The following is a 26836-nucleotide window of genomic DNA, read 5'->3' as shown; positions in this document are numbered from 1 at the left end:
GGCATCGCTCTTTGGTCTAAGGTAAACGGAATGAAACTTAATGGCCCGAAAAGTAAAATCATAAGAATTATTCCCAGATGCTCCGAAATTCAAGCTTTACCATCCATTCTACTCAATAATACTGAACTTGAAATAGTCAGCAGCCACAAATACCTTGGAATCATGCTCAATGAGAATATTGATTGGGATGAACAATGGACAAAAGTTCACAACAATATAAAATCAGTACCATATCTGCTCAAACGTCTTAAGCAAATTGGACACACTCAGCCAAACCTTTTACAGGTTTACCGATCTTACGCTATTAGCCACTTGATATATAGTGCTCCTATTCTCACTTCGTGCAGTGCTGCTGCAAAAAAAGATCCAACATTTTCATAGAAATGCCCTGCAAATTATTGGAATTGATGTAACCAATTCGAGCAGCTTCAATATTATTTTTGACATTGAAGAGTTACTTGACAGGTTCTGTATTAATATACTCAAAAAGATACTTGCACACCCATGCCATCCTATAACCACTAAATTAACTCAAACCAACAGCAGAAACCCAAATAGATTCCCGTATGCTCTTAACACCGCAAAACTACTACTTACCAAAAAACTTTTATTCAAAAATACCTCCGTATCCTTCGTGATGGCGTCAGTGACCTCTACCTCCCAAGCAATACTGGAAGCTCTACTGCCTTTTCAATGCATAAATAATATGTTCCTCCCCTGTATTCTTAACAAACTATTAATATTAAAGGACAGATAAAATACTACAATTCATTACTTGTAATGCTATTCAATTTTAAATAAAGATTTATAAAATAAAATAAAATTATTTTATTTTATAAATCTTTATTTAAAATTCAAAGCGAAAATTACACTTTGTTGCGTTTTTATCTGCATTTAAAATAAATTACTTTAAAACTTATCCTTAGAAACATTTTATACAAGTTATGCAAAAAGCTTTTGTTTAAATTATTGAAAAGTGAAATTAAATTATTGAAAAAATGTATATATTTTTAAATTGTATAAACATTAAAAAAAAAAAAATGTAGTCTTTCTAAAATAGTAATTTTTAATCATTTCATGCTCTGAGTGAATGAATGTAAGTCAAGTTTAAAAAAAAAATTTTTTTAACAATTTGTAAAAATAGAAACAAACAAACAAAATAAAGCAATTCATTCTATTGCAATAATTTTTTTAACAGTTACAGCATGCCATTCCTGTCTAAGTCTGATAAATATGTGTTTAGATAAGCCCTGTGATGTCACATTAAAATAGCCTGCTGCCAGGGGTTTCAGTACATACATCGACTATCTTATAGCCTGCTACTGTAAAGGAATGAAAGAAAAAAAAGCAACCATATTGCCACATTCTGAAAAAGCCATAGGTTATAAAGATAAGCAAAACTCTACCTAAACACACACACATATACATATACACACACACACACACTAAATTTTGCAGAATTAGGTAAACACAGATCTCATATATTTGGATTAAACTTTAAGTTTTAAAACACCAACTTAATCCTGAATGTTTTTTCTAAAAGAAAAGAAAGTAAAGAATAATAAAACAAAAATTTATTTTTATTAATAAAATCTTTCATATCTAAACAATACCTGCCCAAACCCAAACCCTAAACCAATGTGTGGACTGAACACCCCACAGATTATGGTTTTTAATAAAAATACTTAACAATAATAATAATAGTTATAAATACAATTATTATTTTTACTACTATTATTATCATTATTATTATAACAATAACACTTTTTAAATACAAATTTAAAATTTATATATTTATAATTTATAAATTCATGAGCAGTAGAGTGCTTGCTTTGTACACAAGAAGTTCATTGTTTAATCCCCACCACATCCTTAGTAGTACGGCACTCTCCACATTACAGCTATGTTAGCCAAGGTTTGTATTTTGAAGTTAAATAATTGAATAAGAGTTTTGTAAGTACAATTAACAAGTTCATGACTGTAGTTGAGGGAGTACCTTAGCATTAAAAAAAATTAAATTTTATAAATAAATTTAAAACAAACAAAAAATATTGAAAATACCTGTGCAAGTGAATCTTTCCGAACAACATCAGAGGTTGTTAATAAAACTATCACTGTTTGAAGAACACGTAAATCTTCAAATCCGTCTTCAACAAGGGTACTTAAATGTGAAACTAATTTTGTGGCATAAACCTTGAATAAAAAATTCTTATTATACCCACTAGTATGCTTTAACCATTGACATAATTACATAAAATGGTTCTTTAAAGGCAACAACACTGTATGGGATCAGTTCTTTTGTATATTTAGAGGGTTGGGCTATAAGGATGAATATGCTCTAAAATACACAAGTTAAAACACTGCTTTAATAGAAAAAAGACTTAAGCAATATCTTTGTTTTACTTAAGTTTTTAATTTTCTGTAGTTTTAAAATTTTGTAATAAAGTGCTCATCTTCAAAAATTTCAAGTCAAAAATAAATACGCTAAAAACAAAAATAAAAATCAATACATTCTTCTATACCAATTTAAATTATTACAAGCTTTCTAAGATATAATTAAAAATACAAAAGGTGTAATTTGGGAATATAAATATAATTAAGAATACAAATTATAAATAATACCCTTTTTTTTTATTTTCTTCATTATTTTTATCATCCTTCTGATCGTCAAACGTTGAGTTATCTCATTCGTTCGTTATCTATCATGTCAGTTTATTTACTTTTGCTCTTTTTTGTGTTATTTATCTTGCTTTTTTAAATTTTTTTTTTCTTTTTTTTTCTTTTGTTTAATTTTATTTTGGTTACTATATTACTTTTTTTTGCTTTCTTTGTTTATTTTATTAAGGTGTCACTCTAATGACTAGTTTTTAACTATATGAGTGACACCAAACCTAATTTTGTGAAATTATAAATCGCTTTGTAATTATTTCAACTTTATGGTTAAATAAATGAATAAAAAAATAAAAAAATATTTATTTTGTAATTAAAAAACATAATAATAAGCTAAATTCGAAAGTTAATAAAATTAACTTTCAAATTTAGATATGATGTTATTCAAAAAAATTTGGTTTAATTAGACTGTATTGAAAAGCTTAGAAAAGTTTGGTTGCACTAATGACATTGGCATGAGTTTTATTTCCAAAACAAATGAATAGCATATTAAAAAGGCAGGTCAGAAATTTGCTAAGAATTTTTTTTAATGCTGCAGTTAAATTGTGACTTATTTATAAGAAAATTATTTTACACCCATCCAGATCACAAAAATGTGAAAACTAAATTATTTTTAAAAAAAGTATGACTTATTTGTTGTTGGCTCAGTTTTTTATTTAATTATCAAAAAAATTCTTTATAAAAATAGTATTACAAAAACTCTAAAAAGCATAGAGTGCTAATTACTTTTTAGAGTTTTGTCTAAAAAGTAAATGACCACTCTCATGCTAAAAAGTAAATGACCACTCTCATGCTAAAAAGTAAATGACCACTCTCATGCTAAAAAGTAAATGACCACTCTCATGCTAAAAAGTAATGACCACTCTCATGCTAAAAAGTAAATGACCACTCTCTTGCTAAAAAGTAAATGACCACTCTCTTGCTAAAAAGTAAATGACCACTCTCATGCTAAAAAGTAAATGACCACTCTCATGCTAAAAAGTAAATGACCACTCTCATGCTAAAAAGTAAATGACCACTCTCTTACTAAAAAGTAATAACCACTCTCTTGCTAAAAAGTAATGACCACTCTCTTGCTAAAAAGACCTCAGTGCTCTGTAATAAGACTTCAGCGATTTAGGTCGTTTTAGCATACTAACATAAACGTGGTTCCCTTTCAACATCCTCAACAATAATACATATGCCTTGAGTGAGTTATAAACTCCATACCATTGGATCCGATGTCAAGTTGCTTTGGTTGTTGGCATTAATTGCCTCCATATTGATAACTATGCAAATGGTTTTTTCAACTTTTTTTTTTTTTGTTACAATCCAAACCCAATCATTGCTAATATTTTTATATTTCCGATTTGCTTTTATATATTATATTTTATCTATTTGCTATACCTGCTTTGCTAACATTTATTTCATTTCTCATTTAAAATGCACCAATCAAGTAGCAATTTTAAAAATGCGCCAACCAAGTAGCAATTTTAAAAATGCACCGATCAAGTAGCAATTCTAAAAATGTACCAATCAAGTAGCAATTTTTAAAATAGATAACAATTAGCATATCCAAAAACTGACCAGTTTTGGTGTTGTAAACATTCAGCACCCATTGCCTGATGCTCTTTTGATAATAGGATGCCTACCACCATGAATAACAGGGAATTATATCATACTAACTTATTATCACCCTAAATAACTAACATTAACTTCTAAATTAAACTAATAAAAGATGTAATAATATAAATAACAAACAAATCTTGTTAAACAACTTTTTATTTAAAAAAAAAAAAAAGGGTTTGAGTTGGATTTCCAAGTGGTAAGACAAGTTATGTTTATTTTGTAAATAAACAGAAAACAAGTTTGAAGTTTATTAAACCTTTTAAAACAAATTTTTTATTGAAATATTACAAAAAACATTTGTTGTTTTGCCATTATACTTCCAGTCAAAAGGTTAATATTAACTTCATGAATCTGCATAGTTTTTTCTGTTGTTAAAATACCTGGTTCAAATAATAAATGTATGTGCTTACCAGAGATTCTTTAAATGTCTACAGAATCAAATTCTCTTTTTATAAAACAAATTTCCCTTTTTATTCCCATTTTATAAAAATTTTTAAAAAAAATAACACTTGCACTATATTAGGCATTTCAGTTCAACTATAGATTTTTTGACAAAATGAAAATTGTAACTAAACGAAAATACTATTTTTCTACTTTGTTATATTGTTAAGTACATTAAAGTATTTTTTTTTCATTTACCAAATCAAATTTATTTGGATTTTTTTTTTCACTAAATTCAAAAAAATAAAAAAGCATAAAAATGATAACGTTGGTCACACTACTACATTTTTCTTATCTTATTCATTTTTATATAATCAACGTGAAATTTTTTAAAATTTTGCTCTAATTGCTATGAGAAATAACGTATTTATTAATAATTTTTATAAACGATAGTATAAATTAGGGATATTTGATGAACTTGTTAAATTTTTATAATAAAATATTGATAATTATGTTAATTATGATAACTATGTTAATTTAATTAAACTACTTGGTAAATTTTAAAACATTGGCAAACTTTATTTTGAATTGGACTTTATTCAAACTATTAAAATGTTGATTACCAGTTACTTTATGTATTAAATAAACAAAATTCACATTATCAAAACAAATGATTTAGAATTGATTAAGATAATTAATTCAAATTAATAGCTTTAATAAAGTTTTTAAATCAATGATTGTATTGAGAAACATAAGTTTAAGATAAATAATCGCTTGGCATATGGCAATGCCGACCTAAAAGTGATAGAGGTTTGCTTGAAATGTCTAACCTGGTTTCTATGTTTTATGGTAAACCTTTTGTGTCAAATTTTTTTTGCCTACCTGATGCTGGCCGCTAACAGTTTGAGGTCAGCAATTTATTGCCAACCTCATTTTTCCTAATTCCGAGGGCTGAGATAAATAAACATAAACTTATAAAATAATACTTTAAAAAAGGTAAACAATACATTTTCATTAAGTATATAGATTTAAATAAGACAAAAATTTTAAATGTGCAAACTTTTTTGTGTTGGCGACATCACACATTTTTGAGTCTTTATTTTTACTTTTATTTCAGCCCTTTTTAATTTTTTCATCATTACAAAGAGATTTTTTAAATTTTTACAGTTACAAATTTTATATTGGTTATGCTTCAATAATACTTCAAAATTGCTTCAATAAGGTATTCCATTGCATTTTTTTTTTTTTTTAAACCTCACTTCCAACAAGACTGCAAGCAACCCCTAATAGAATTGGAAGTTAATGGAAGAGAAAAGATGAAGTTTATAAAGCAAGATAACAGTTAACAAACTCGTTTTCTTGATTATATGAATTAAGAAAACGAGAAGAAAGGAGCAAATTCCGAAGAACTGATGTTTGAGGAAAAAAATAACAAATAGAAATTTTTGGAGGACTTAGGAACAGTCACAGTAAAAGAATGAGACTTAATTGAATGTGTGAATAACACAAAAATGAATTTTAGTAGATAGCACGCTAGATCTTTAGAGCAGCGCCCAAGTATTTATAGAAAAGAGAAAGAAAAGCAACATTAGGACAATGTGAAAATGGTTGAAGGTTGGCTTTCTCTAAATATGTTTCACCCTCACATTTCATAAAATACTTAAATCTTCCCCTTTCATACATATATTTGGATATGGAACAGAATAGAAAAAAAAATTGATACAATAATTGGGAATGCTTCCTAGATGTTTCAAAGCTTTATCAGAAATGGTTGACTATAAATTGCACACAAATGATTAGCTGCCCACAGACGTTTTGACACTTTATTAATTTTTTTACAAATGGATATAGCCACTTGCCACAGATCGAATTGGTGGTTCATATTTTAAAATCAAAAATTAACTTTTAACAATTAATAATTAATTTCATATCAACAGTCAATTGATATGAAATTAATTATTAATATTTTGCTTTGTAATATTATCAGCAACTTCATAATGCCTTCTTATCCCATACAATTAGAATACAACCTCATAAAGCCAACGTATTCCATACACTTAGAATTCAGTATTTCTATTACAGAAATCAGTTTTATGTTGATGACATGCCCTGATTCCAAATCCATGTGTAAGTGAAATATTTAGCACTGTGACCTGGGCATATGACCAGGGCTATCCATTTGTTATCACCAACAAATATAATTGGTTTTTAATTTAAGAAGCATTTTAATCATATTTTAGCACTTAAATTCCACTTATGTCTAACAACTGGCATGATGTAGTTCTTTTTAATGTTATAATATTGGTGGTGTCTGAAATAAACTTTTAATTGTCAAAGTATGCAAAATGCTCAAATTTAGCAAAGGGTATTTCAGCAAATGCAATAGAAAATGCTAAAAATAAATTACCCAGATCTTTTAATTTCCTAATAGTTGGCTGAGATCTCCATTGCACTTCACAGTTATTCAAACAAGTCATTTTTAAAAGAAGTTGAGATTTGATTTTCTATATTTTTAATTATTGAGCAATCAATGAGAATACTACACTTTAGACAAAGAGTTAAAAGTTTCTATTTTTGATTTTCTATATTTTTAATTATTGAGCAACCAATGAGAATACTACACCTTAGACAAAGAGTTAAAGGTTTCTGCATTCAAATTTTTTCGTCTTCTTCACCATCAAGAATTTTGTCAATAGTAGTTCGCAATAATATTAACCAATATAGTGCGTGGTAAAGACCCTTTTCATTTGAACATTACAATTTACCTAAATATATATTTTTAAACAAAAAAAAAAATTTTTTGTTCAAAAATACTTTAAGTTATTTTTTTAAAAGTTTTAAAATTGAAGGAACAGAGTTTGGGACAAGTTTGTTTATTTTCTTTACCTTTGATGTCACCATACATTCTGACATTCCAATCGATTTTTTAAAGCAAGAATCTTAGAAGTGTAATGTATAAAGAAAAGTTGTTTTTGACAAGTGGTCTCTTCCAATTGTGGTTTTCTATGCAGCTCAACATATAGGATCTATTGGTAATTTTTGAAAAAAAACATTTGGTGATTGTTTCGATTTAGCACTAAAGCAAACAATTGCAGAACATATTGCCATTTTCAGAATAAATATTTAGAAGGATTGAGTTATTTCAAATAGAACTAATTTTTTGGTACTGTTCAATCTATTGCCAATATACAATTCTAATATTTCAATCTATTGCCAATATACAATTCTAATATTTCAATTTTAATATTTTAATCTATTGCAAAGATACAAATATATAAATTCGACAATCATTTATACAATATTAACAGATTTAACAGTTATTTTAATGATTTAATAATTAACTTTTGATTGCAAACTTAGAGAAAGTAAGAAATATAACAACATTTATAAACATGACTTAAGTTATAAAAGAACTTTTTTGTATTGACGTCACTTATTATGCCAATAAATAATTTGTTTAGGAAAATATAATTAACTAGAAACTTATTTTTAAAGATCTGAACACAACTTGTTCCAGCACTTGGAAATCCTTTGTACGAGTGATCCCCAGCAATTTTTTGATTTACAAGTTTTTTTTAATGCTTTATCTTAACTTATGATTAAATGATTTATAAAATTTTTAAAACCTAGGAAAAAAAAATTATTCTTACCCCTTAAGAATCTAATTTATTACTAATCTAATTTTATTTATTTTAAAATTATTAATTTTATCTAATTTTAGTTATTTTAAAACTTTTTACAACTTCCTTTAAAGAACCTGACATTTTCAATCTATTCCATATACCCACTCTAAAGTAACAGTGACAACTGTGTATGTAAAAGTGTGAGTATAAAATGACATGTTCAGTTTGTGGAATCCCACAAAACAAAATAATAGACTAGAGAAATTAGAAATCATTAAATTAAAATTACCTCTCCAACAGCAGCAGCCAAAGCAAGACGCTGAACACTTGTTAAACAAATGGGTAAAACCTTCGAAAACTTTGATTCCAAACCAAAAAATATTGCAGTAAACACTTCAGAACTTGTTGACAAAGCTAATATAAAAAACTTGGACATTTAAAATAAAGCTAATGCTATTTTATTGCTTATATATGTACAAAAATTATAGAAGTATAGTTGTACTACAATTATATAATTATAGTATGTATTTATTAGAAATAAAATAATATATTCATCAAATGTATGTATTATAAATAAGATTATTTATATATTTACAAAAATTACAAAACCTTACAGCTTATGATGTCATCACTTGATGATAGCATCATACGAAGGCGAACAATTCCAATATCCAATGCCTTAAAAATATAGATAACAAACATATTAAAAAATTATAAAAAATAATTTCAATAAAGAAAACAAAACCCAGTCTGGTATCCAATACAGTATTTATATGCATAAATGGGTATTTATATGCATAAAATTTGACAACTGGCAAAGAATATTTATTTTACGCTATCAAAGCTCTAAATAATTGAACAAACAAATGTAGCAACTTAAAATGTAAAAAAGTAATAAAAATTTATTAGATATGTTTAATAAAAGTCTAAAGGTTGTATATAAAATCTAAAATATAATATAACATAAATATAAATTATTAATTAATTACTCTAATTAAATGTATGCAACTATATGTGGTACACAGTTTGCCAATTTTAACCCTAACCCTGAAATTGATGACCAAAAAAATGACAATATGTTCAGTAATCTAGAGACACTCGCAGTTTGCTTGGCATAAAAATAAAAACTTGGTTACACTGTCTGAGGGAGAAAATTAAGTTTGAAGTTAGATGGTCTCTGCAACATTCTCAACATAAAAAATATGACAGTTAAATAAAATGATGGGTAAATACCTATCTATGTTCCATTTCATGATATAAATGTGATTTTTCATAGATTTTATATGTTCTTGTTAAAATAGAATTATTTTGGGGGTTTTGTTCAAAATGTTTAGTTCCTATTTAAGGCTCAAACATACCAACTAGAAAGCAAAACTTTATACGCTATTTTTAGCACTGTCAGTTTCTATCAAAATGATACAAATAGCATCACAACTTTTAAAACTGTATAAGGACATAAAGTATTTAAAGGGCTTTCGGTAGAAAAAGAAATAACCTTTATATTTGGTTGATTTATGGGGCTTCAAAGAGAGGCAACTAAAGGAACCGTTTTTACTGTAGTTTTTCTTAATTCTTTTAGCCTTTGATAATTTTTGTGCCTGTAATTGTATTTTTTGCTTAACAAAGTCATAAAGATACAAAAATAAGGGCAACCAAGTTTTACAGTTCTGAGTAAAATAAATTTTTACTATATTAAGACTTTTTAAAATAGGTACTTTTGGTATATACTTTAAAGTTCCTCAAATCAAATAGTTCCTAAAACTTAAATAGTTCCCAAAACTTAAATAGTTCCCTACTTTAGGAAAACAAGATTTTGACAACAAAGCAAATTTTTAGACTTCCTTACCTTGATGTTCCTGATGGTGAAGTTTGGCAAATTGGTAGCTATGGTAATTTGAAGTTTGGCAAATTGGTTTCATTTTAAACCCACCACTACTTAAAATTTGAGATGTGCCAGAACCAGTTTGCTGCATCATCAATTCTGGTACCCAGCAGAAAATACTGAGTCTGATTTGGTTACCCGACACAGAGTCCATATTGAGGTCACAAATTCAAATTACACAAACTAATGTGTAAACGCGATGTCCATAAATATTCTTTCCTCAGGTTTGGTAACATTTGATATAACTTGCCGCCTGACATTGCTAATGCCAAAAACATCAAGAGCTTTAAAATTAAATTTAACTCTATCAACTTCTAAAAATTCTCAAGTGAAAAAATTCTCTCACACAATAAAAAAAAGCTGTTCAAATATCCTATAAATCAGTTTTCTTTCTGCAATATATTCTGATTTTTTTGCAAAAATGTATTTTTAAAAATACTTTAAGTGAGACACATCTATATTGAGTAAATAGGGCTTTGTAGTTATTGACTCCATAACACACTAAGATTTATATCAAGAATTTTATTGGCTGAAGTTTAAACTAAAAGCAACCCTGTTAATAATATTTCAACACAACTTAAAGTACCACTTAAACAAATAATTACAGGACTTAAGGTTAATTTTTATTAAAAATTTTTTCTAAGATACTCGGTGCTGGGTACTGCAACAAAATAGACAATTCTGGGTACCCGGTAAAGCAGCTGAAATACTGGGTCCCCAGGTATGAACCTGGTACCCGGCATATCACTACTTAAAATTACTTTGAATGACTTTTTGGTGTAACTTTCGCAAAATCAATTTTAAAAAATTAAAAAAACTCAATACATTAAAATTTTACTGCAATACTAATTTTTTAATTGAGTAAATTGATAAAAAATTTAATTGCCTTTTCAAAAGAAGTTTGGAAGCTTTTACTTAATCATTTTAAACTAAAAGTAAGTCATGATGAATTCTTATTAGTAGTAGACTTGTTTAAGTATTTGGAGGTTACAAACTTTTGTAACCTTTTCAAATAGTTAGTGAGGGCAAATGCAAAGTATTGAATAGTTTTTGTGCCCCATTACAGGGAAAATGCCAAACTTTCAAAAAACACTTGAAAAAAAACAAAGACTGCAGAAGAACTGTCTGCTTTCTGTGCATAAAAAAAATGTGACAGACAAGTTACAGATTTCATGAAGGAGAGAATCAACAATCAACAATAGATTAGTTTTTTAATTGATGGTTATATTTGATTGATAAGAAAATGTTAAATAAGATTTAAAGAAAGTATTAGTTAAGATTTAAAGAAATTATTGAACAACATTTAAATTAGTAGTTGCAATTTTTTAAATAAAAAAATATTTGGTCACTGCTATATTCCATTAGACTGTTGTGATTTGCAGTTGTTTCATTTTTAATATTACATTTTACTGTATGCTTTGTTTTTATAGTTTTATCTTATAATTTGTCAAACGAATTAATTTTATAACAACAATAACAATAACAACAATATGGTTTTATAATGAGATTATTTATCATAATTTATTAGAAAAACAATTCATTGTGTCTTGATAAGACTTGTATCTTTTACATAACATTCAGATCTGTATAGCATACCATAATCTTTAGTTAGATTATGGTAGTTACCAGTCAACTCATTTATGAACAAGTAGCTAATGATAGTAGGTGATGCTAATAAATAATCAAAATTTGAGTTTGCTAGAACTAAATACTTAAGAAGTAGGTTAAGAACATAAAGTTACAAGAATAATACAATTTCTGTAAAATTTTTAATTACTCAATTATTAGAACCAGTATTTACTGCCGTGGAATATAGTAAATTAAATTCCAAAATAACTTTGAGTAACATGTTGTAGATTATGACAAAGTTTGTCAGTCGAGAACCAAAAGGTCGTATGTTTACATTTTATCTTCGTACCTTATATATTATTATTATAGTCATTTTGTGTCCATAGCCAAATAAAAAGATAATTGTTCCATTCCTTTATCTACTGAAACCTTGTTGAATACTCTATGTCCTTATGCAGTTTTAAGAATTGTAATGCTATTTGTATCATTTTGATGTAAACTGACATTGCTAAAAATGGCGTATAAAGTTTTGCTTTCTTGTTAGTATATTTGAGCCTCAAATATACGGTAGTGGTGTAGTGGTAGAGCACTTGCCTCATAAACAATAGGTACCGAGTTTGATCCCCACCATGTCCCTGGTAGTACCTCACTTAACTTGTTTCTCTGCACAGCGGCCTTGTTCGTCAAGGTTCGTGTTTTGGAGTCATGAGTTAAGAGAGGGTTGTAACCTCACTTAATATAGCCTCCTCGACTGAAGCGACCTTCTCAGCCTTGGGGAGCAGCCTTCTCCGTTCAGCCAGCGCTTCGGCGCTTAAGTCTTTTTGCGCTCTCTCACATGCCCACAAAAACTTTGGCGAGCACATAATAAAGCTCCTGCCAAAAAAATAAAGGTGTTTTGTTTTAATTTGCAACAAAATATTTTTGTTAATTTGTTCAACTTTTATGAAAAAATGCTTTGTTTTAGCAATTTTTTTAAAATTATTTTATATAGTATTTAAAGTAAAGCATAGTTTCCACTACTGTTATTTTAATTTAAATAGCATAAAAAAAATAATTTTTTAAATTGCACAGGCTAACTTAAAAATGACCATCCTGTCAGCGCTTTTTCGTGCGCTGGCATCAATTTTCAAAAAAATTGGAACAAAACATTTTGAACAAAATCCCCTAAAATGGTCTATTTTAACAAGAACATATAAAATCTATGAAAAATCACATTAATATCACTAAATGAAACATAGATAGGTATTTACCCATCATTTTATTTAAACTACTTCAAATTTACTTCGAACTCAATTTTCTCTCTCTGACAGTGAAACCAGATTTTAATTTTTATACCAAATAAACCATGAGTGTCTTTAGATTACTGGACATATTGTCATTATTTTGGTCCTCAATTTGAGGGTTAGGGCCAAAATTGGCAAAATACAGGTAGTGAAGTGGTCATTATTTGGACAAGAAACTTTCTCTGTAAATTTTTCTTTATTTCAAGTTCAATGTTGAATTCCATACCATGGTCCTGGCAGTACTGTACTGTATTGGACAGTACTGTACTGTACAGTACTGTCCAAAAATGGAAAAATAAGAATCAAAATTAATCAAGAATTAATTTAAAGCTAAAAATGACTTAAAAGACTCACACTTTGACTACCCATGACCATTATAAAATTATAAATTTTAAGACTTTTCAACAGATTTGTCTTATTTATAATGAACCTTATTATATTTTAATTTCACGAACTGCTCAAAAAGACAATTTGAATCATGATTTAATATATTGTAACCATTAAGCATAATAATAAAACAATAACAATAAATTCTTACTTCTTTGATATTTGGATACTTTTTTCGGCATTCTCCGTGTATGTTTTTAAAGTCAATGAGTAGATCCTCAACTAACTTTTTTGCAGAAGCTGAATTGCTCATGATGCTTAACTTCTCATATTTTAAAACATTAAACCATTCAGAAGAATACTAAGAAGAAACCTCCATCTAATGCATTTGTTATGATCTTACAACAACTTCTTTTTATGATAATAAAATAACAAAAAGTGTAAAAAGTATACAAATAATAAAAGTAATAATTGTTAATATTGAAACATTTTAATTTTAATCCAAATGCTATTACATGTTTATTAGATATTTATTACATATTTAAGGTTTAAAATATATCATAGTGTTTATGCAATATTATCACAACATTCAACAAAATATTATGACAAAATGTTGTTTATTTTAAGTTAAGAGTTTATTAAATTTCTAATAATATTATTTTTTTATATCATTTTTACAACATTTAATAAAATATTTAGACAAAGTATGAGAAGCATTTAGAAGGAAACAACCTTAATAATAATGCATAAAAATTTTATTTACAAGTTTATCATAAATTAGGATAAATCAAAATTTGACAATCTCAATGATTTGACGGTCTCAAAGAAAAAATAAATATTTGTATTAAAAACATTTAAAAAAAGAATTATTTTAAAAACTTTCTTATAAATGAATTCTTTTTGTTATGTTTTAAATTTTGTTTTTGTATGGAAAATAATGATTATATAAAATTTGTGAAAAAGTAAAGTTAACTCACAAAAAAACAACTACTTTTGTATATAAAGAAATAATATCTTTTTGAATTTTATCATATTTAATGACTCCAATGTATTACATGCTATTTAACGCCAAACAGAGAATTTACAGAGGTTGATCCCTAGTTGAACTCTGTAAATTAAAATATAAAAAGATTTTATTTTCTTTGAAATCTATAGAAAAAAAATTGTACAACTTATTCACGTGAAATATTTTGACTCTTTTCTTCTATTTCAGCTATGCGCTTCTCTGCTTCTTTAGTTGCCCAGTCTAATACATTATCATCTGGGCGATAGTAACTCCCAATCAAATATGTCATTATTATAATAGCCCATCCTGGATACCATATCAGTTCCCATGTTTCTCGTTTTCTTTTTTCTCCAGGTTTTAATGGTTTTCGATTAAACAAAAATCCATTAGGAGGTTCTTTATACTTTGTAAAAATACTATCATTACGGATACCTTGTATTCTTCCAAGTTTTTTCAGCCGGTTTAACAACATTAATCTATTCCAAAGCATTTCTTCATATAATCTAAATGTTATTGCTTTGACATATTATAAAATATGCTATGATAATTATATATATATATATATATATATATATATATATATATATATATATATATATATATATATATATATATATATATATATATATATATATATATATATTTCAAATTATATCAGTTTTAACTGATATAATTTGGAAAAGTTGTCAAACCAGTAAATAAACAAAAAAGAAACTCCAAAAATGTCTCAAAATAATGCTTTATATTGAAAATAATTTAAAAATAATAAAACTAATACAAAACTTTAATTTTTAAGTTTATTAGCACTGAAAAGGGTTGGCAAAAACACATTTTTTTTTAAAAAAAAACCCAGCTCATTGGTTTTTTTTGGGTAGATTTTTATCTTATATCTGTTAAAACTTTTTTTTTGTTTGTTTAATAATATATAATTTAATATTTTGAAAAGAATTATAATTTTCTACATTAACTTTAAAGAAAATTTTATTTTAAACCTGTATGTATTGATTCATTTTAGATTTGAAAATAATATTTTTTTATAATTAAAAATGCCAATGAGAAGTTCAAGAATGAAGGCTGGAAAATAGGAGGATGTTCAGAAGTTGAAAACAGTATAAAGGTTTCTTGTGACTGTTGCCATGCTTAGCAACTATTAATACTGTTAAAAGAAAATTTGAGTTTTTACTTCGGCATCTGTTAGTGCTATAAGTTTGATAACACATTGTAAGAAGGTTGATGTCATCTTACACAATATCAACTAATATGTAACAGAAAAAAAAAATTAATATAAAAATAACAAAATTTTTCTTCAGTGCAAATGTATCAGTTAAAACTTCCTAAAATCAAGAGTTTATAGACATGATCAATTAATTGAGGCCAAGATAGATGATATAATTATCAGGGCCATCCCGAAGAGGTCTCTCATGCAGGGGTGTTGTATGTGCTTTTTGCCAACTAGAGAGACTAAAAAAAAAAAAAAAAGTGCAAAAAGAAATCTGAGCTTTTAAATGATCATACAGAAGGTGACAAAAAAAAAAGGTCCTCGATATTTGACATTTGCCAACTATACTTCAAAACTTGCCAACTGAAATGCTAAATGTATAAATGTGCCAACTCAAATGCATATACAACAGCTTTGGGAGGGGGTAGGGGACACCCCTACACCACCTGTTTGGGGCCCTGAAAATTATTGCTCACAGTGCATATGATTGACTAACTTTTATGCATAACTGATTGTGCATCAAATAAAAAAACAGTCAAATATTGCAGTGAACTCATTCGTAATGTCATTAAAGATCTTAAGATTACATACAAAAAGAAAATTAAAAAAAAAGAAGGATTTAATAAAACATATCTAAACCTTTTAACATATGGGTGTTCTGCACATTATTTAAATTTTTTAAAAAAAGGAAGTAACACACTCAGATGTCATTAAAACGTGGTTGAAATGCAAAATTTATTTTATATTTGTAGATTATTAACATTAAGTATAAAAAATATATAAAAGTTTAAAACTAACTATTAAATTTTTCCTTTAAGGGTTGGTTGCATGAGAAAGGACAAAGGGAGGGATGTGGCACATGCCCCCTCTTCCCACTTTTTTTTCAAAAGGACTTTTTTTTTTTTTTTAAAGAAAATTTTAGATATAGAGGAGTTTTTTTAAAAATTGAAGATTGTGCCTCTCCTCTTTGAAACTCATGTCGTCAGCTGTGTCGGCTCATGCCTCAACTACCAAAAGATAGAACTCCAAAAAGGAGTTCTAGCAGGTATCATTTATTGCAAGAGAAACAAGAAATCACATATATATATATATATATATATATATATATATATATATATATATATATATATATATATATATATATAAAAAAACGATTAATTTGTAATTAAGTTAATGGTTTTAACTTCTATATAATATATATATATATATATATATATATATATATATATATATATATATATATATATATATATATATATATATATATATATATATATATATATATATATATATATATAAATGATTTTTTCGCCAACAAATACGTCACTTTTAACTACTTTTGACTTTCATCCAACATTTCCGTGTTGTCAGGAAGTTAAAACCATTAACTTAATTACAAATTAATCGTTTTTAAAAAAAACCGCAAAAACGCAAATTTAATTGACCAGAATGTTTTTAAAAACCTTCTGAATGTTTTTAATAATATAAACAATGTTTTTATTTTTATTTTTTTGAATAAAATATTTTTATTTTTATTTTTTTTACTGTAAATCATGCACGGAGTGTTGCTACATCGACTATCTTATAGCCTGACTCGCAACGGAGTGCTGCCACATCGACTGACAAATAGCCTGACTTGCAACGGAGTGCTGCTACATTGACTTATCTTATAGCCTGACTCGCAAGGAAGTGCTACTACATCGACTGAGGGTTTGGTTGGGGCAGGCAGTTTATCAAGTAATAAAAAAAAAATTCCGGTCTTGCATTTTAATTTTTTTTTGTGTCAACAAAAAACATACTTTCTGATAACCAGTTAGGAGTTAAACCAGACCAGAATAAGTTTAAAAACTTGAATAAAGCTTTTTTTTTTAAATTGATAGTATGCCCAAACCTAACCCTCAGTCAATATAGCAGCACTTCCTTGTAGCAGCAGGCTAAAAGATAGTTGATGTAGCAGCACTTTCTTGTAGCAGCAGACTATAAGATAGTCGATGTAGCAGCACTTTCTTGTAGCAGCAGGTTATAAGATAGTTGATGAGCCAGCACTCCCTTGTAGCACCAGGCTAAAAGATAGTCAATGAAGCAACACTTGTATGCATGTTTTAAAAATATATTTTAAAAAAACAAAAACATAAACACTATTAAACAAACTTTTCTAATTATTATTATAACGGTTTTTTAAGAAACAATAAAACTTAATGTACTTCCACATTAATTTAATTGTTTTAATTTTTTGATGACAATAAAATGTTACTTAATTATTGTTAAACAGACTTTTTTACTATAAGTCTCTTTTGACTACGATATAAGGAGATACATATATATATATATATATATATATATATATATATATATATATATATATATATATATATATACATATATATATATACATATATATATATAAATATATATATATATATATATATATATATATATATATATATATATATATATATATATCCAGTTGGAATCACATGACTATACCACGAAATCAAAAGATTTCTGCAAAACCTAAGTCTTTTAGGTGCTTTTACTTTATTTTTACATACTTTTAAATATCTGTTTAAATAAAATGATGCCTTTTATTGCTGTCTACATATTATTTTGGCTATTTAAGGGTACAAAAAGTACTATTATTTTGATATTTATTTACAACTACTAAATAAAGATGTAAATTAAAAGTAACCCATCAGTAATAAAGTGTGCTGAACAAATATAAACATTAGAAAATTTAGGAGATCATTGCTTGCTAAATCCAAATTTAAACCATTTGCTAAAAGCAATGATCAATCTACAGCACTATTTATCGTATTCAACCACTTTCTTCAAAGTATTTCATCTTTAAGAAGACTTAAATTCTTTTTTTATATTGTTAGTGCTATCTACTGACTTTTTAGCGTTAACTTTAAAATTATTTTTTAAATTAATTCAGCAAACCGCTTCTGACTTTATAGTGTGTTTTCTCCTAATTCAAGATGGTTAATTTTAAAACAATTCTTTTTAGTGACATCAATCCAACTGGATATATATATATATATATATATATATATATATATATATATATATATATATATATATATATATATATATATATGAATTAATAAAGACACTAATCTAATTTTTTTCTTCCCCCCACAAATAGTCGTTTAAGACATTTTTTATGATGTTTTACGTGCAGCTAATCTTCATTTATATATATATATATATATATATATATATATATATATATATATATATATATATATATATATATATATATATAACTTCTACAAATTGTTTCACCACCAGTAGGTTCATCCGGAAGCTTCCTGATGAACCTACTTATGGTGAAACAATTAAAAAATGTCTTAAACAACTATTTGTGGGGGGCTTAAATATATAGATTAACTGAGGAGTTAAGTTGGGTAGGTACTACCTGCATACAAAGGATATTTCAGAAAAAATGTTTGGATTAATGTTCGTACTTTAAAACTTAAATTGCGCAAAACATATTAGAACAGTGCACAGCTAAATTTGCTAATATAAATATATATGTGTTTGTGTGTGTGTGTGTGTGTGTGTGTGTGTGTGTGTGTGTGTGTGTGTGTGTGTGTGTGTGTGTGTGTGTGTGTGTGTGTGTGTGTGTGTGTGTGTGTGTGTGTGTATGCTAAACGGTTTAACAATATTTTATAATTTAAGTTTAGATAAGAAAACTATTTATGATTTTTTATAAAAAATGAATGTAAAATAGGCTTAGGCTCAGTTTTCGATTATTTCATTAATATACTCGATATTGATAAGACCTTGTTTATTTCATCAATATATTTTGTATTATATTTATCCTCTCTATTAGAATAAAGTGTTTAAAATGTCTGTTATTCAAATAACAATAATCCTAGAGTTTCAAATAAATATACATAGTTTGAGTTTGTAAAATAAGCAGTTATAAAATAGCACACATCTATACAAGTTTTTATAAAACATTTCCACAGTACTATACATCACAAACTATTTAAAATACAAATACGTATTTTATTTCGTACTAAATGCTTGAATCATAAAACAGATATGTTAATTCTTAAAATGATAGGTAGTAGTATATAAAAATAAATTGTATGTCAACAGAAAATAATTTCTGTTGTTTCACTATTTGATGATGTTTGTCACGGTAAATTTAGCAACAAAAACTTGATATAACGTCCACACATACACGGAATTAGCTGTCCTTATGATTTGTGCAAAACAATAATCCGTAACACAGGCAAAAATTTAAAGCATAACGTTATCTTTTTAAGTACTTTTTCGTTTTTAACTATTACATAAAATCAAGCTTTACTTTAATAAAGTATACAACTTTTTAGGCAACTTTAAATTAATAGTAACATAATCATGAATTCTATAGTAAAAATTTTCTATTAATACTTATTAATGTTTATATTTTCCGGAACCTTGAGGCACAAAAGACGAGAGTTTTATTTGAGTTCTAATTTATCACAATTAATCACCATGCGGAGACATTAACAGTCGTCTCCGAGACTCAAACAGGCACTAATAGTCATCCGGAGACTCAAACAGGTAGGGGATTCTTTAAAAATATTTCTGAACTTGTTCTGAGCCCAAAGAACCTTATTTTCAGAAGCGTTCTGTTCCATCAAAACTGTGGCATTTCATTGAAACTAGAATATCCTATCATAGTTTGATCTTTTTTTATACTCAAATTTTGACTGGATTTTTGACTGATTCAAGGGTGGATCCATAGGAGAGCGATGGGGATTTTTTTTTGAAATTTATATATTTAATTGCGAAATTGTTTGAAAACGGAAGTAAATTAGGGAGGCTGTTTAAATGCAATAAAAATAATTTTATTTTATTTTTTTAATATATTTTGCTGTTTAACAAAAATAATCAACATACATATATACAAAAAAGAAAAAATATGTCTGTAAAACGAAGAAGACAGTAAAATTTTGTCAACAAGCACCGTTTTCGTATATATAATATAAAATATAAACTTTTCTTATTACAATGATCTTTATAAAATAAATAATTAAACAGACACGGGCTCAAAAAAGATGAAGATAACAATACATCATCGCAATCTTTTCATAGAGCCCCTTATATACATTCAATAGAATATAGATATTATCTTAACAACCCTAATGGGCATAAAACTGTGACGCTTATCAGTAAATCAAATAAAGATAAAAAACTGAAAAAATAGACTCAAATAACTTCAGAGTTACTCAAACACAAATGAATCTCAAACTTGAAAATTTCTTTTTTGATTCAAAACTTAAATGAACTTAATGACTTTCCCATACATTTAAATCCTTTTTGATAGATACTCCATATATTTGGACATCGATATGCAATGCTATATTCAGTATATTTATTAACGTTTTAAGGCAGTTTATTCGTGTTACTTATATTTGTACTTAGATAATAGTTTTCATTTCTACTTATTTCAAACTTTATTTCAAAAATATCCAACATTTTCATATCATTCATTATAGGTTTAGCGTGTTCATGCTTATTTTTGGAGTAAATGATTTTGCGCGCATGTTTTTGCAAGCTATAAATTTTTTTATGTTTTGATGGTTGAGTACTTGCCCATGATATATTTGCATAACTGATGAAATTAACAATGAATTAATCCAAAATATATTAGTTTGAGACTTTGTTTATTGATATACGAACGAACTTGATACATCATACCAATTCTATTGGTGATCTTAGATTAAATATATCTTATTTGGGGAAGCCAAGATAAATTCTTATCAATAAAAATTCCTAAGAATCTTATACTGGCTCGTTTTTTAACTAATTTATCGTTTAAGATACGGTCAGGCAACTTAAGAGGTAGATTTTCTTTTTGTATTTTTTTATGAAATAATATGTAGTTTGTTTTCTCTGAGTTAAGCGTTACTTATTAAGTTATTTTATTATTTTTTTATTTATTTATTTGAACTTTCATGCTACATTTTTCAACACAATTTTCTCATATCCGAAGATATTGTTGGCTTAGCATAGGAACAGCCACAAATAGTCATTAAGACTAATTCAAAGTAGCGTCCCTTATTGAGCTATCCAGCCACAACTTTACTTTTAATAAGTAAAGTTTTAAAAGTAAATTTAATATATCGATATATAACGTAATTTCACAGTTACAACAGATTAAGACATTGAAAGACTAATTATCTAAGAAAATTAAATAAAAACCTGAAAATCGCTTTACTTCCCCCCCCCCCCCTTACTTTACTAGATAGTTTGGACCAACCAAAACAACCCTCCTCCCTTCCCTTATTCTTTTCTAATGCACCGGAATCAACAAAAATTTTCAACTCTTTCCCTCGCGACCCCCATCTCCCTACCATACTGGATGGTCAAATTATTGTCTAATAACGTTTATTCAATATTATATTCTAATATAGTAAGAATAATTACAAAGCATATAACACCCATAAACAATTTATAAAACAATTTTTTACTACAAATGTTTTTAAACTTACAATTTCAGTTTAATTCTTTACTATAAAATCTTTCCTTAAGATAAGAATTGCTTTAATAATTGCTTTTTTCTTGAGTGCATACTTTTAACTTTTCTGACTAGAGACATTACAAAAGGAGCAGTTTGTCCCGGGCGGTAAATTTCAAAGGAGCGCCAATTAAAAAAGATTCGTTATAAAAAAAAAAAAAAAAGAGGTCATACAATATACGAAAAATTAGAAAAAGAAGACGCCCCTTTTCAGGGCTGCTGTCTCGGGCGGCGTGAAGACTCTCGGCGCCTATACTCTAAACTTCTACAATGCCATTAGTATTAGTTTTGTACCTAGAACACACAATCCTGCAAATTGTCCTGAACTTCGTCCAACTGAACAATATTGGGTGATTATTAAAGCCGAATAAAAACTGACTTTAAAAAGAAATGGCATAAAACCAACACAGAGCATGGACCTCACCTTGTGCAAATTCTGATGACTCCCATCAAGCGAAAAAATTAGAAAATATTTTCGTTTGAAAAAAAAAGTGTCAGTTTTACTTAACCTAAACTTTACAAATCTTTACAACAACCCAGTTTCTTTTAAATTTTTCTTAAAATCCAGTTTTTCTTAAAATTTTTCCATAAGCTTTTCAACCAGTTGTTTATAATTAGGGTCCTAGCGATTTCTTATGAATCCACAAACGATATCACAAAATACTTCTGTTTAAACTTTTTTTTTCATTGCTCTTTTGAGTCTGATTTCAATATTGCTTTTTTTAAGGTTCATGTACCTTATATAAATAAAATCAAAGGTATATTTGTTAGCTAACGAATATACCATCATTTGATCTTTGCCTCAGATAACTTTGAAAACACGAGACGAATTTCTTGTTTTTCCTTCGAAATCGAAGACTATTACAAACTGATTTACTAATCCTAGTATGAATATGAACAAAAGTGTTATTACCTAATTTTTTTTTCTTTTTTAGTAGTATATATTTTGCTGTTTAATAAAATATGTTAGATAAGAGTTAGCACGCTAATAATATCAATGAATAATATAAATTAAAAAAACAACAGAATGGATCTCAAAGAAAATATAGGTGGTGCATTACCACCTTATTTTTTTCATAGAGGCCCGTAATGCAAATAAATATCGTCAAAATTGTATAAGGGGTCATTCATAAATTATGTCACGCTTTGGAAGGATGGGGAGCGGGGTAGGGTTTAGTGGTTTTGTGACTATTCATACTTGTTACTAAACAGTTACGATGTTGTGACAAGGTGGAGGGGGGTTAGGGGTAAAAAACGGTCAAAAATTGCGTTACTTAATTTTTGGACAATCCCTCACCATCTAAGATGAAAAATTTTAATTCTAAATACTCAAAGATTTAAAATATATAAACTTATACCTACGAAAGCAAGTGGATAAGTGTATAATTACTTTCTACTAAGAATAAATAAAAATAAAACTTGTTAGAAATACTTCACTACCCTGTAAAATATATAAACGCTAATATAACGGTTACATAACACAGACTTCTCCGTTTAGCCAGCGCTTTCGCGCTCGCCCGCACGCCCGCAAAAACTTCGGCGAGTGCATAATAAAGCGCTTGCCAAAAAATAAAAGCCTTTTTTTTTTAAATTGCAACAAAACATTTTTGTTTAATTTTCAACTTTTATTTTAATTTAAATAGCAAAAAAATAAAAAATAAAAATTTTTTAAGTCGCACAGGGTAACTTAAAAATGACCATCCTATAGGAGGGTAATAAGTCAAATTTTTTTTTTCAACCTCAAACTTAATTTATATTCATCGACGAATTTCAAATTTGATTTAATAATCTTTTGCTGATTGGCTTCTATGACCTTATAAAGTTTATAGCCCCCTCAATTTGAGGGGGGTAAACTATATAAGGTCATAAAAACCGAATAACAAGAGATAATTGAATTAAATTTGAAATTCGTCGATAAATATAAATTAAGTTTAAGATTGAAAAAAAAATAATAAATTTGACTTAGTGCCCTCTATTTGGAGCTGGGGGGCTAAGCTTTTGGGGTTTTTGTGGTTCCCAGTCTCCAATCACCGCAATTTTTTGCATAGCATCCTCATTCCTCATATATATGAATATACTTAGATATGGAGTTTTCTTCATGTTTCAAAGATGCTTAGCTGTCTACGGCCTTGTTTTGTCTATGAAAGGCGTTATGTTTTACCGTTATGTTACCCGTTACGTTAGTTTAATTACGTATTAATATGACTTTATAGAAATATTTGTAAAAAAGCGGGGTTTTTTGCAAATTGTGAATATGCTTAAAGTTTTGTTTTCTTAATTTTTTTTTGAATACTGTTACTACTATAATGGATTGGTTTTCATTTAATACTACTAAATAATGTTGTCATATTATTATTCATCTTTACAGGGCCGGCCCAAGGAACTCTAGCACCCCGGGCAAGGATTTAAATTGCACCCCTTATGAACTATGAATTTTATTTGTAAGTAATTAGGTAGTTAATAATAAAACCTGATGTGAAAAAATAAATATTAACGCTCTGCATTTTAAAGGGATTAATTAAGTAAGGAAATTAAATCATTTATCTATAAAATTAAACAGGAACCAATTTAAACATTATACAATACTAAAAGTTAATTTTTCTAGCCTTTAAATCGGCAAAGTTCTAAATTATTTCGGTTATGTCTTATGTCTTAAATTATTTCGGTTATGTATTATTATTTCAATTTCGATAGGTAGTATAGCATAAGTTATTGTAAGCATTATTCTTAATGAAATCCAAATATTTGCAACCGCATTTTGCAATCCACTGGATTTTATAAAGTTCAAGGCATTTAGAGGACGTTCAAGAATTTCTTAAGGTTAAAGGGTGGATTCAGTTTTTAACTCGTCAAATAATTCTGCGACATTAATGTCGCGATTATTTTCCATTTTTAATTTTAAATGCAAAACTTTTTTATATGATGTTTTTTTAATTTTTTTCGAGTATTTTTATTTAGATCTCCTATTGCCGATGCAAAATGTTCAGAATCTCGCTGAGCCCCACAATACCAAGCTGAGCAGATATCATTTTTGCCACATTCAGTAAAACTTTTATACTTCTTGAAAAAGTAATGAAGACACCTTAAATTCCTTTAAACTGGTTGAAGAAATTAGGCACAAAATACCCAAATCACCTTTTTATCTAGGTAAATATGAAAACCCGAGAATATACTAGGTATTTAAAAGTGTCACTTTTTAAATCGTCGGGCGGATAAGGCTGTTAAAGATCAGTTAGCAAACAATACGTAAGATCAGTAGGTAATTTTGTGGTACATTTTACAAAGAGTCCAATATTATAATTTAACCTAGTATTTTCACTTTAAGTTTGTCTGTTTCTTGATTTTTTTTTTTTTTTTTCAACTTTTATTTCGGTGATTAAACAATATTACAATTTTTCATATAAAATAAATAACATCGTAAACATAAAACACCTTTATAAAAAACGTTTTTAATCTTTTTTTATTTATAATATATAAATACTGTTATAACACAGGCCTGCAAAATGAGAGTCATAACTTCCTCTCTGGAATTTGATAGCTGATTCTAGGGTATTTTGGTGCGCTGATTACGAATATGTACTTAGTTTTTCTCTATCACCTCCAGATTTTTCAAAAAAGGCACAGATAGAAAATAGCAAAAAAACAGAAGATTTCACATAAAAAAATATATATTTAAAACAGAACATTATTTTTAACTTAAAAAACTACTAAAATATAATAACAACTTAACACTAGTCTAAATAACATTTAAATTTCATTTGTGGAACCTGGTCCTTTTCTCCTGGAAGCTTCGGTTGTGCGATTTTCGCTTAAATTTCCGGTTTGGATCGTCGCGCTTCAATAACCAACAATAGTCCGCCATCATGTTGGTATTCCATCTTCCTTGATACCGGACTTCACGCTCTTTCAAATCTTGGTGAAATCTTTCGCCTTGTTCTTCGCTAACTGCTCCTAGATTTTCTGGGAAGTAATCAATATGAGAATTTAAGAAATGAAGTTTAATGCTCATATTACAACCCATTACACCCAAATTGGAAATCATTTTGGCCACTATTTCTTTATAGTCGGAGCTTTTATTGTTCCCCAAAAATTTTGTCACTCCTTCCTTAAATGACTGCCATGCTTGCAACTCGATATCATTAAGTTTTTCATCAAACTTTTCATCCGACATTAATTTCCTAATATCAGGGCCGACGAAAATTCCTTCTTTTATCTTAGCTTCTGATAAAGATGGAAAAACTGAATGCAGATATTTGAAGCCTTCCCCCTCTTTATTTAAAGCCTTCACAAATTGCTTCATTATACCCAATTTGATGTGCAATGGTGGCAGTAAAACTTTTTCTCTGGGAACCAAACTCTGTTTAAGTACGTTTTTGAATCCTGGGGTTAGTTCAGTTCTTGGATTCTATTCCTTTTTGGTTCAATGATGTTGTTTATCCCGGCTATCCCACTCGCAAAGAAAGCACGGGTATTTTGTATAACCACCTTGTTGGCCTAGTAGCATGCTTATGATTTTCAAATCTCCACACAACATCCAACCGTGTTGCTCATAAGCTATATTAGTCAAAGGCTTTTCCAAATTTTTTCCATAACATTCCTTTAAATGGACAGAATGTGCAACAGGTAACGAAGCAGAAGAACTGCTTTCAAACTTCTTTTTGAGGAGTCAATAAACAATCTCCACTCGTTAGGATCGTATTCATTGTCGTACATTTTCGTCAAGCCTTGAATATCTTTACAGAACACTAAGT

General features: G+C 27.7%; 1 protein-coding gene across 1 annotated transcript in view; it reads right to left on the bottom strand.

Annotated features, from left to right (window-relative positions):
- Positions 1-13764, bottom strand: part of LOC100210719 (protein MON2 homolog) — a 77557-nt gene extending 63793 nt beyond the window's left edge. The window contains exons 1-4 of the mRNA XM_065800853.1: positions 13555-13764; positions 8897-8960; positions 8572-8696; positions 2062-2193 (exon numbers count right to left, since the gene is read on the bottom strand). Of these exons, the coding sequence (XP_065656925.1) occupies positions 2062-2193; positions 8572-8696; positions 8897-8960; positions 13555-13656 (423 nt within the window). The 5' untranslated portion in view covers positions 13657-13764. The remainder of the gene's footprint in view (positions 1-2061; positions 2194-8571; positions 8697-8896; positions 8961-13554) is intronic.
- Between the last annotated feature and the right edge of the window lie 13072 nt (positions 13765-26836).

The sequence above is a fragment of the Hydra vulgaris genome, chromosome 07, assembly GCF_038396675.1.
Source record: "Hydra vulgaris chromosome 07, alternate assembly HydraT2T_AEP".
Classification (NCBI taxonomy): domain Eukaryota; kingdom Metazoa; phylum Cnidaria; class Hydrozoa; order Anthoathecata; family Hydridae; genus Hydra; species Hydra vulgaris.
The sequence above is the reverse complement of the archived record's forward strand: the minus strand, read 5'-3'. Positions and strand labels throughout refer to the sequence as shown.